Source organism: Trachemys scripta, chromosome 15 (assembly GCF_013100865.1).
Source record: "Trachemys scripta elegans isolate TJP31775 chromosome 15, CAS_Tse_1.0, whole genome shotgun sequence".
In the NCBI taxonomy this organism is placed as follows: Eukaryota; Metazoa; Chordata; order Testudines; family Emydidae; genus Trachemys; species Trachemys scripta.
The window spans coordinates 3736232-3748266 of NC_048312.1; the positions used below are offsets into that span (position 1 = coordinate 3736232).

Genomic DNA, 12035 nt, shown 5'->3' on the forward strand with positions numbered 1-12035 from the left:
AGCCTGGGCCCCGCCCCCCGGGGCTGCGCCGAGCTCCCCCCCGATGTAAAGTCGCTCCTGTGTCTGTGTCTAGGAAAATGGGACACTTCTTAGGATCCCCCCGAACCGGCCCGTGGCAGCGTGAACCGGGCTGTGCCCACGAGCGGGCCAAAGCAAAACTCGCCCTTTGGCCCCAGTTGCCTTCCCGAGCTCTCTGCTAAGAGGAAAGGGGGAGATGGGGGCAGTAACCAGGGCACTGCTTGGAGAGTCTGGCGTTAACAGCAGTGTCCGGCCATCTCTATAAATCAGTCATCAGCTTGCCAACAACTGCATGTTAAAGTGTCATTTCTACTGAACTCATAACGGTTTCATTTTGTGTCTAGCCTGGAAATCAAACCCAAGACAACCCACGTTCCAAAGATTTACACAAGAACAGGAGACAAAGGTAGTGTCTGGGCTGCACTTAAAATCTAGAGGCTACAATATCCTCATAGCCGGGTAAAAATATAATAAACAACAAAGGCCCTTATATGGCATTTTATAGTCCCAAAACATAGTTCTGAATTAATTTTAATGTATTCGCCAATTTAATTCATGGCAGGTTCTAATGAACGCTTATCTAATACAGCAGATAAGCCAAGGGGTCCTCTGACATGCTATTTATTGTATTTAGAATTGTCAGGTGACTTTCTAGCAATCACCAAGGGGAAAGCTTCTTGGACTGTAGTCCCTACAGAAATTAAATGGTTGTTTTCCTGTTCCATGTGCCCTCTTAGTGCCTAACGCTATTTGTGTTTAAAAAATCTTGACTCTACAGCTTCAGTGAATCTTTGACTGTCCTGCACATGCTGGGCTGTTCCTACATTTGGAAGGAGGGGGGGAGGTTACGGTGTCTTACTTAAAGTAACACATAGGTCCATGGGTTAGCTGAAAAAGTCTTTGGCATGTTGCTTTGTTGGTCTGTGACACCATCGCCAAACAGGAAGAAACTGATGTTGGGTGGGGGGTCCATCACTTGTTGTGTCACAGAAGCAATCAGCTGTTCAGTGGTGGAGGCCCTTGAGATTTAGGGTCTTATAAATCTAAAGCTGCTGCTAGCTGGGTGTCACCTAGCATAGACTGCAGTGAGTTTTCATATTTTAAAATTTGCAGCTTTGTCTGTTCCAATCCCTTTTCCTCTTGTTGCTATTGCTTGTTTTTAAAGGGTTTTCCAGCACATACACTGGGGAGAGGCGATCTAAAGATGATCAGGTCTTTGAAGCTTTGGGAACAACAGATGAATTGAGTTCTGCTATTGGGTAACAAAACTGTGAATTCTTTCATCTTTGATTTTTGTTTACTGTGGTATTGCTAAAGCTCTTATATGAAGACACAGTGCCAAAAAGCTTGTCGTCTTCATTTACCTTGATAAGCTGATACCTGACAGTCATGAACACTGCAGACATAGAACAAGGCCTACAAGCCCATCTACTGATGTGAAGATGCAGCAAAGCTTGAGAAGTATGTTCTGATGGGAGTGTGCACGCTGTTTATTCTTGGTGTTATTTGGAGGAGTTGTTTTCTTTTAAAGAAAGGGCGAAGGTAGAAATATTGTCAGCCTGTAGGGGAAGTTGTAAATACATCCTGAGCTACACTGGCAACTGAACTAGCCAAGGGCATTTAATGTCCATTTAATTGTTTTGTAAGAAAAAAAGTGTGCCCAACCATAATATTCATTCAGTTTGATCTCTCTCTTTGAAGAAGAGAATTTGCTTCTTGATCAATCAAAACTTGCTAGTGGATCAGCTGTGTCCGTCCTCTGCAGTTCCTGAATACAGGAAGAAATGTACTGCATTTGTACCTCTGATTTATATGGACACAATTCAGAAAGCAGCGGATAGTCATGCAGATATGTTTTTGAATTGGTGTTTTCTTTTTAGGTGTTGAGAGTCCTACTTTGTTCCATGTTGCAAGGCAATGCTCCTTGTGAACCTGTGCATGTAATACTGAGTGTACAATGAGCCATAAATATAAGGTATGTGCCAAACAAGTCTCCTCTGTCCTAGCGCTAACTCTCTGCTTCGTCTTAATCTAGGGTTGCTAGTGAATTAAGCCAGGAAAGTGGCCACACATTTGTCGAACAACTTCACAAAGTGAGTAGTAACTACATGCTCTATGTCTAACATGACCATTACATCTGTATTATTAGAATGCTGAGATCTTAAACTCTTGGTCTAAAATTTTAAAGCCACCTAGGAGATTTAGGCTTGTAGGTCCCATTGCAGTCAGTGGGAATTCTGCATAAATCCTTTAGGCAGACTTGAAAATCTCTTTGTTACCTGAAGAAACAGGATGCTTCTTTCTCTCTATACAGAAAAGGAAATCAGTTGAATGTGTGTGTGTGCGTGTCATCGAGATGGTTCATATTAATTATTATGCACAATCTTGGGCACAGACTAAGCCTTGTTGTTATGCATTCTCAAATTGAAACCAAGAGAACATAAATACTAAGCCAAGCTGCCTGAGGTAAACAGGACTGTGTATCACAGTGGAAAACAGCTCACACGGAGGGTACATTTGGCATTTCCTAATTAGCTTCACACTGCAGAAGTGGTCAATATCACCTGATTAAAGGCTCTGAGAATAGGGTGACCAGATGTCCTGATTTTATAGGGACAGTCCTGAGTTTTTGGGTCTCTTTCTTATATAGACTTCTATTACCCCCCAACCCCATCCCGATTTTTCACACTTGCTGTCTGGTCACCGTATCTGAGAATCCCTACCACACGGCCTCTAGAATGTCTTATTGGAGTGTCAGATGTCATCTCTGCACGTGTAATTTCATTGTCTGTGCTTTGACTGTAACGCATACTTTCATTTTTCACTACCTCTAGGTCCAGTGTATGCTGCAGGACGTTGGCTCCAACATTGCAACTCCTCTCTCCTCAGCCAGGGAGGCTCACTTAAGTAATCCTCAAATCATTTTACCTCAGATAACAGCTCTGAATTTTTAAAAAATGCCCTCGTTGTAGGTCAGGTTGTTTAGTTAGCGATACTACTTGTGTACTTCTGTTAGCGTTTGCTGTAGAAGATGGAATCTGTGGGAGACGTGTAAATTTTTTACATTTCTCTAAGGAGTACTCAGTATGACAAATGTAAAATGCAAGATCCATCTGGTGGATTGATTTATTTTTGTATTATTTTAGTTGTTTCCTCTTTCCCTCTATAGAACGGACATCATTTAGTGAAAAGCCAGTGCTGGAGCTGGAGCAGTGGATTGATAAATATTCAGACCAACTTCCACCTCTCACTGCTTTCATTTTGCCTGTAGGTATCGGCTCGTACATTTTACTGAACCTCTTTGCTAGGTATTTGATTGAAGACTTCACCAGAAACCCACTCTCAGTTAATTGATATTAAACATTGAGGTTGGTCCACCACATGCTGTCCTCTTCCAGTATGTGTACAAATACAGGAAGGCTGTAGGGGTGGAAGAGATTGAGCTAACCCTCTTCCGTCTCCATCTGCAATCGTATTTAAATATCCAGCAGAAATGTGGCATTCAGATGGCTATTATAGCTTCTGAAAATGTCTTTATTTTGTGTAAAATGTCATACATTTAAGTTCTATGCAGCTGGATGTGGCTTCTGGTACAAAGCCCTTACGCATTTTTAATGTTGTTTCAGTCTGGAGGTAAAAGTAGTGCTGCTCTTCATTTCTCCAGAGCCGTCTGCCGCAGAGCAGAGAGGTGGTAAGTATAAGAAGGCGGCTGAGGGAAAAAGCTATCTGAGCCCAGGGAGTTGCTGCAGCTTCCGAGCCATTTAAAACTGTATCTGATGCAATTGATCTTGAGGCAAATGCTGTTAGAATGGCAGCAGAACGGGAGATAAAGATCTGTTTAATTAAAGAGCTCTCCTCTAGCTTTTTTGATGCAATCACAGCAAAAAAACTGGCTTCAGCCTTCGGCATCAGCTGTACTGGATCCTGTGGGAGCAACAGGCAAGGTCGTGCCAAGGAGTAAAAGTGCATCCTTGTAGTTGCTTAACTTTAGAATTTATTTTGTAAACTAGCGTCTACAAACTTTTAGAACTGAGCAGCATTATCTCGGCAGCAAAAATACAAATATCTTATGGCCTCTTGTTAAAAGCAATTAGTGTAAAACATGCATATCAACATAAGAGCCGTAGAAAGCCAAAAGACTGAGTCCAGTCCTGTAGGGGATAATGAGCTTAGTGGTGTATAGTCACTGGTAATAATTATTCTTATAAGCCGCTGCCATCAATACTGATGCTTTTTCACATAACGGGTTCTCTCTCTCTCTTCTACATTCTATACAGAAACAGAATCTGTGCTTAAGCACTGTTTGTCATTGATTGGTTAAAGCATGTAGCAATCCCTGGATTTTATGGTCAGAGTTAATTTTTAGACTATAATCCCTTCTGTACTGGAATTAAACTGGAAATTAATACTGAGGCTGTACTGTGACCACTCAAGGTTTTACGCATCTGCACACCTCAAAGACACATCTATTATTAAGGTGTGTATTCAGAGTAATAGATTAAACATAACATGAAATTGTTTTTCACTCTCCTTTTTAGTGTTGTTCCTTTAGTACAAGGAGGAGAGGCAGATGCAAACGTGGCCAAATACTTGAACAGGTAAAACAGATTCTATTATTCTTGGTTGCCATAAAGGCTTCAGAGACTCTACATTGTGGTTTCCTTTAGTATTCAAGGGGAGAACAGCGGGGTACCCAAGAGAAGCTCTCACTTCAGGTTAAGATTTTAGCTTGTCTATGTTTTAACTGGGCTCCTGCAGGAACAATCATGTGATTCTCTTCTTGAATGCCATTTTGGGGGGCATTTCTGTTTTCTCTGTCTCCTGTTGCTTTGTTTTACTTGCAGCTCCCAGTGCTGTAATTCAGTACACTGTTGTTTATAGATATATGTAGCACTCGATACAAACATATCTGATGATAAATGTACATTTCTTAACTACTTTCTCTCCTTGCTTTCCAGGCTTAGTGATTTTCTCTTCATTTTGGCACGTTATGCTGCAATGAAGGAAGGGAAGGAAGAGAAAATATATGCAAAAAGTGAACCATAAATTGGAGATGGGACTATACTTTCTAGATCATGAAAAGCTAAATCCAGCCAAGTTTTCTTCTGCAGGCAAGGCGGAGAGGAGAGAATGAGCATGAATTCAAAATGTGAAATGCCACCAATTCCCCACAATAAAATCATTCAGGAACTTGTTTATAACACTGTAGAAAACATGCAGCCCTTCTGTAAAACTCACCACCTTTGCGCTAGCGTCCAGATCAAAGTGTCAGATTCTGAATTGTTTTCAAAACTGCTTCACATTGTGTTTGACTCAGGCTGGGGTGTGAGCTAGGAGGCTTCAAAAGCTTCAGAAAAACAATACCATCTTTACAAACACAGTTTAATGCTCAGAGCGGTGGCAGCTGTGATTGAAAGCTCTCTGATGAAAGGAAGAGAGAAAAAGCATTTAGCTGCTTGTAAAGGTTTAGAGTACTTAACACAAACAGGAAGTGTGCACAGATTAAGGAGCCCAATCCAGAAGCTCTGAAAAATAAATGTGATTTACTTACACCAAAGGGCTTTAAACTGTCTCACTTTACTACCAAACCCTGCCTGCTTTTCCCTTTTAAGTTGCCTTCAGTCCATCAGTTCTGGCTGGAGCTGGAGGAAACACTTTGTAGATTTACAGGAAAGTGCTAAGAACTGTCTGGGCACTCTTTGCCTGCCCTAATACATCTGTGAGGAATCACTTGCTTCTGACAACTCCAGTACATCCACAATCATGAATGGGTTTGGGCAAAGAAAAGGGATTAAACAGAACTAAGTTTGAAGACTAGCTTTGTAGTCAGGCTGAGTCTTACCTTACCAAAGATGGCAGGATGACATCCAACAACAGACAGCTTATTCCCAATTAAGGCCCCACTCCCGCAAACATATGTGCACATACTTAACTTCCTACCATGAGCAGCCCCACTGGAATCAGTGGGGCTGTTCACAGTAGTAAAGTTAAGCACATGCTAAGTATTTTCAGGATGGAGACCTAAAAGCTTTGGCAGTGTGAACTAAAAAGCACACAGTACTTACACATAAAGGCAGTAGTTCCTTGGAAAAGGAGCCTGCTCAGGGTGTTTAAATAGATTTTTTTTACCTCTCATCTGAAAGACATATCCTAGTCTGCTATGGCATTTTTACCTGACCATTCCTTTACCTGGAAACATACTCAAAGACTGTCGCCTAATTTCCCTTTTACCTGATTTTGGTGAAATGTTTAAAAATGAAATGAGAAAAGGAATCACCTAAGCCCCTGATAAAAAAGCCTGAAGCATCTTCAGGTGAACTAAAGAAGCTGGCTAATTGAAATGCCAGGTTCTCAGAATAGCTGTGTCAGAAATCGTTTCCAGCTGGGATGGTGCCTTGAAGACTAGGAAAACAGCCTGTTAACCGAACACAGCACAATACAGCTAATTAATGGGTAAACACCTTGATAAACCAGTTTTATGAAACTGGGTGTCCATTCAGGGTTATACATGCAATTTCAACCCTCCTACTGCATGGAGATGACTTGGAAGAGCATTTCTTGAAAGGCGCAAACATCCAAGGTTGATACCAAGTTACAAACAAACAAAAGACTTCAAAAATCTACATCCATAAAGAAAACATCTACTCTCTGTAGGATGATTGTGCTATACAAAAACCTCAAGGAACTGAATAGTTATAATTGCCCCAGCTCTGTGGGAGGGGATTTGTCCTTAAGTCAGACCAGTTCAGTAGTTAATTGGAAACAACCTTAAACTGTTAAAAAAAAAAAAAAAAAAAAAAAAACTGTCTTGCATTTCTGTTAACTTTTTAATCAGAGCAGGGTCAAGATGAAGAATACTCATCAACTAACGTAGTGCTGGGTCATTATTCAACTTTTTCTTCTTCAACTGATCTTTCATAGCTCTTGTTAATGCACATTTTTCACAGAGTAATTTTCTAAACCTTAGCCTGCAACGCATCCTGATGACAAACGCTCTTGCCTTAGACCATACGTTCAGCTGCAATGTCACATCAGGCATTTTCTCACTGCCTACGTCAGGCAGGCCATTGAGTTTTATGGTAGCTCTGTCTCAGTTATCACTGGTGAACCTTTAAGAATCCAGAGGCTTTTCAAGTTTAATTGAATAAAATTCTTTGAATAATAAATTCTTCATGAATGCTACATAAATCAGCTCCAGGGTGGATTTATGGCATCTCCCCCTGCCCCCGCCCGGAGCTGAGGGAAGAGTCTTTCTCCAGCATCTCTAGACCAAAGCTAGCATTTTGATTGCAGAGAGAAATGACTATAGCTTTTACAGTGTAACAAGAGGTGCAGATTACGTGGATTAGGGCCAAGTCAAGTAACTTCTACATGTTTTCACCTCTTAACATATTCCGCATGAGTTGTTTTTATATAGGTGGAGCAGAGGGACCCTTCTGTCTGGACCAAGCCCTATTATTTAAATATAAGGGCCCCTGATTAGCCTATACCTGAATTTAGTGCTGAATGCACAAGTCAGACTCCTCGGGGAAGGACCAGCTGAGAGCCACACTAGCTTCCAAATCTTTTCATCAACTGAGTGAAGGCCGCAGTCAGTCCCTTGTAGCATACCTGGCAAGGTGTATTATTCCCCCATCCCCCAAAGGCATTGGGCTGATTAAGGGCTCTGGTCAGTGCCCCATGGCTGAAGTAGTAATTAGAATTGCTGGAAGCCACTGCTATTTATCTAAAAGATCCAACAGCCCAAGGACCTGATCCAGTGCCCACTGAAAGCAGTGGAAGGATTGATGGGCTTTTGATCAAGCCCTCTGGATTTAGCCATGCACAATGCTCCCCCTCCCCCGCCCCCACTGCAGGGCTGGACCCACTCTGCCATGCATGTTATCATCAGTAGGGGTGAGCCAAGATCATTAACTCCCAGCAGTGTGAGTTGATAGGAGGGTCTTTGCACTTATCTCAGGCAGGGACAATCTCCAGCTTGGGTGAGTTGGCATCTGCTAAGCAGGCATGGAGGAGCTGACACTAAAAGAATGGAGGCTAAACAAGGGCTAGTGCTGTGGGGAATGGATTTAGCTCATTTAAAAGGAAATGGAAGGGTTTTTAAGCCACTACTCCAGGACTTAGGTGAAGACTGTTTTCAAAGCCCTCTGTCCCCACCCAGCACTTACCCAGATGGGAGGCAGGCTCATTCCTACACCTCATTAACGTGATAGGAGTAAGGGGGAGGATAGCAGATGCTTGGCCCACACTGACCGTCTGCGGAGCCCAGCTACACTTTTGCCTAGCAGGGTTTCTTTATTTATGATTACCTTGGAACTGTCAGCGTAGACATATGTTGCTAAGAATCGTTTATTCTTGTTTGTAAAATTTACGGCTTCTTTGCACTGCCATACTGACGAAACTGGAAGGCTTGCCCCCACAATCTCTTGCTGCATGATTGGATCAGACGCTTGTACATCTGTTAACACTGTAGGAGCTGTAAAATTAAATAAGTTTAACTATAACTCAACTGCTTCTATTACCTCCACAAGGTGTAAGCAGCAAAGCCAACTGCTGCTCTTGCAGAAATAACACAAAACATTCATTTTGCCAAGTCAGATGTAAGTTTATCCAAGTCACTGTTCCCTCGGCGACGTGCAGAGCAGGAAGAGAAGTGTGCTACCACAGATCTGAGCCCAACTTGCATCCAAAACAAGCCTCTCAAGCCTCACCGTAACAGGGTGTGCTCTGGACAAGCAGAGTGAGTTACTTACCTGGAATCGGCCTTTGCTACTGGGATCCCGTGTACATCCCTGCTCCAGGGGCATAAGTCTTGGCCGGTGCCTGGCACCAACAGTGCTCCAAAGACGGGGTAGTCTTGCCATTGGGAGCAACACCCCACTTAGCCAAATGAAAGTAAAACTAAACACACCTTCATCCCAACCTGCTTCCAGCAAAGGAACACACACTACCAGCAGGTCATCCACCTACATGCATAGCACCTCACCTGGCCTGGCTTAGCATAGGCTCCCAGAGCAGCAGCTAGAGTTGCAAGACTAGCACTGAGGCCAGTGAGCAAGGGCTCAGGCCACCCACCTACGCAATGTTTTATTGTTCAGGCAAAGAAAAGCCACAACCTAGCATGGAAGGACACACAACCCCGTTTGGAGTCTTTGTTCCTCTACCTTGGGAGCAGGAAGCCAGGAAATGCCTGGACCAGAGCAGTAGCAGCTGGGGATTTTAGCTTAGGCATCTCGCAGCTGTTGTAAAGGTTCTCTGCTGGATGGAATCATTGTCGTGATGACCAGAAGGAAGAGCGAACATCCTTTGCTGCTTGGCTTCTCCTGCACTAGCACAGTCACCCAGGAAGGAAACCAGTGTTCTGACCGCTCTTCCTGGACCTCATCATTTGAGGTGATGGCCCAGACCAAATCATTCATGCAAAACTAGCTCAAAGCGAACACACCTTGTGTCCGTCCGTAACAGGCATCTGGCAGCTGCTGCAGACAATAGCTGAATGCGCAGACATTCAATGGTAGCTGAGCTAACCTAAGTACAAGTCGCTCATAAGTACAAAGGCTCAGAGCTTTATAAATCCCCTGCAGTAAAAATTTGACCTTAGAAATAAGATTTTTTACAGCCAATTTGAGGTGCCACTTACCCAAGCAGGGCCATATATCATTATGAACCAAGCGCCTTATAAATCTGACTAATTAATTACTCCGTGCAAGCTGCTAATGTAATTCAAAAGTCATAATTACATTCCTGGACAAAGTGAGCAAAGCTAAAATTAAGTTGCAGGGGATTACATGGCTAGGCTTCAACTCTTCAATGCAGCAAGGAGCTGGCCGCAAAGAGCAATGGGGAAGTGGAGAGACACATAACGGGGCCACATAGGACGGAATAACCAAGCTCTAGGCTGGATACTACAGTCACCTTAACTTTAAATCCCTCCTAACCAACTTCATATTTTGAGTGCACGTTTGGTTGTCATTAGTGCCACAGGCTGAGCACTACAGGCAATAAGGAAAATACATTGCAGGTGAAACGCAGCAGAGTAAGTCAATCCTATGAGACCCACCAGCATACAGAAAAATTAGGCTTAGCAAAACGGCATGGGATTACTGATCTCTGGGCTAAGCAGGAGCAGCAGACTAGTCCACGGGAGGGTCAGGTCAGAAGAGACAAGCAATGTATGGGGAGGGGAAAGCGGCATCACCCTAGATCCACTTTCACCCGACATTGCACAGGTGCTAATCTGGATAGTTCTTTGCAATTTACCTTCCCTCCCTGCCCCCCCGGCAGGAACGCCCTAATGCGGCAACTGGAACTACAGCTGGTTGAGTATTTTCCAGCTGAACGGTATGCTGATTCCATAACATGGAAATGTTTCATGGCAATATATAGCTTGTCCCTTTTGTCGACAAAATACCATTGAAACATTCCTTTAGCCTAGGTCCAAGCACTGTGTTTTGATTTGATAAGGCAGATAATAGACAGATAAAAGTCAAAACAATAAAACAAAAGCACTGCAACAAGGTCCTTTCAATATTTCCAAAACTCAACTTCTGTTGAAATTTAGTTTCGTGGGAAATTTCAAAGTTCTGATTTTTTGTCCCAGTGTGGGACGAAATAACGTTACAAAGTGTTGGAATTTCACAGCATGGAAATTGTGCTTTTTGACCCAAGCTAGTTGGAATACAGACATGGCAGCAACTCACGCACCCAGAGCTACCAGCGCCGGGAGCAGCTCGCTGGGCCAAGCCTCGAGCATCTGCTTCCCCAGCAAAGCTCAGCTCTGAGAGCACATCCCTGAGCCAACAATTGGTGCCCCAATGCCGAGCAGCAGGGAGCCTGCCAGGGAGTGGGGGAAGCAACAGAAAGGGAACAGAAAGCAAAAATGGGGGGAAAGAATGGAGATGAAAAACAAGAAAGAGAGGAAAAGGTAGTCACAGCATGAGGGCCCCCGGACACTGGCCAAAGTCCAAGCCCCCCTGCTCCGCGCTCCCCCCAAGGAAAGGTTGGGACTCACAGGAGTAGATCGATGGAGGCCACATCATGGGGCCTTTTAGTCACTGCACCCCCCCCCCCAACTTGTACAGCAATGGAGGATATGCCCATTTCAGCTTGGATGTGTTTGGGTGCTAGAATAGGGATGTGTGGCTTCTACCCTTTTGAGTGACAGGGACCATTTTACAAAACGGTCTGTCCATAGATTTTTAAGGCCAGAAGGGACCACTGTGATCGAGTCCAACTTCCTGCATAATTCAGGGAAGTCCTCCGGCCTCCCTGCCTGAACTCCAATAGCTGGGATTGAACTAGAGCGTATCGTCTAAGAAAAACATCCAATCTTCATTTATAAATATCCAGTGATGGAAATTCCACCACAGCCCTCGAGAAGTTGTTCCAGGGGTTAGCCTGGTTTCCCGTCCAAATTTGTCTCAACGACCAGGCACGGTGGAGGCTGTGCTGCTGATTTTTCCTTTACCACTTGTGGTCATTAAAAATCCAATGGTCTGATTTGTAGCAGTCCAGGCATTAACCCCACTGTCTTGGCCAGTATCCAAGGTGGATATTCATTCCATTGACAGCTGTCCCTCTGGATGTTTCAGTTAGTTACAGGATTTCTCATTGCCTGTACTAACTTGTGCTGACGTGCTGCTGGGCAGTGTTAGCCAGTTGCTGTTTCAGTGGAGGGTCGTGAGTTTATAAGGCGGTTGGGGATCTTTTAAAGAGAGGAAGGATGGTTGTACACATTGGAGTCAGGGCACTGGGGTCAGTTCAGTTCCTGGCACTGCCAGAGACTCACTGTGTAACCATAGGCAAGTCACTTCGCCGCCTGTTTCCCGGTTACATGGGGATCGATTGTGAAGTGCCCAGCTATGGGAGTGATAAGGGCGAGAGAAGAGTCAAAGGTAAGTGAGTCAAATAAGGGACACTACCAACACGTGGTATTGTGGCCGACGAGGCATGAAACGCAACATGGGTTGGTGCTGGTGCTCGCAGGCCTGCAGATCTCTGGCCTGCACGGCAATGAT

At 43.9% G+C, this 12035-nt stretch overlaps 1 protein-coding gene across 1 annotated transcript in view; it reads left to right on the top strand.

The window, feature by feature from the left end:
• The window catches only part of MMAB (metabolism of cobalamin associated B), a gene marked incomplete in the record, with an annotated part of 10520 nt that extends 4945 nt beyond the window's left edge, over nucleotides 1-5575 (top strand). The window contains 8 exon segments of the mRNA XM_034790643.1: nucleotides 363-424; nucleotides 1184-1277; nucleotides 2054-2111; nucleotides 2853-2925; nucleotides 3188-3285; nucleotides 3645-3709; nucleotides 4557-4616; nucleotides 4977-5575. Of these exon segments, the coding sequence (XP_034646534.1) occupies nucleotides 363-424; nucleotides 1184-1277; nucleotides 2054-2111; nucleotides 2853-2925; nucleotides 3188-3285; nucleotides 3645-3709; nucleotides 4557-4616; nucleotides 4977-5064 (598 nt within the window).
• Nucleotides 5576-12035: the final 6460 nt, after the last annotated feature.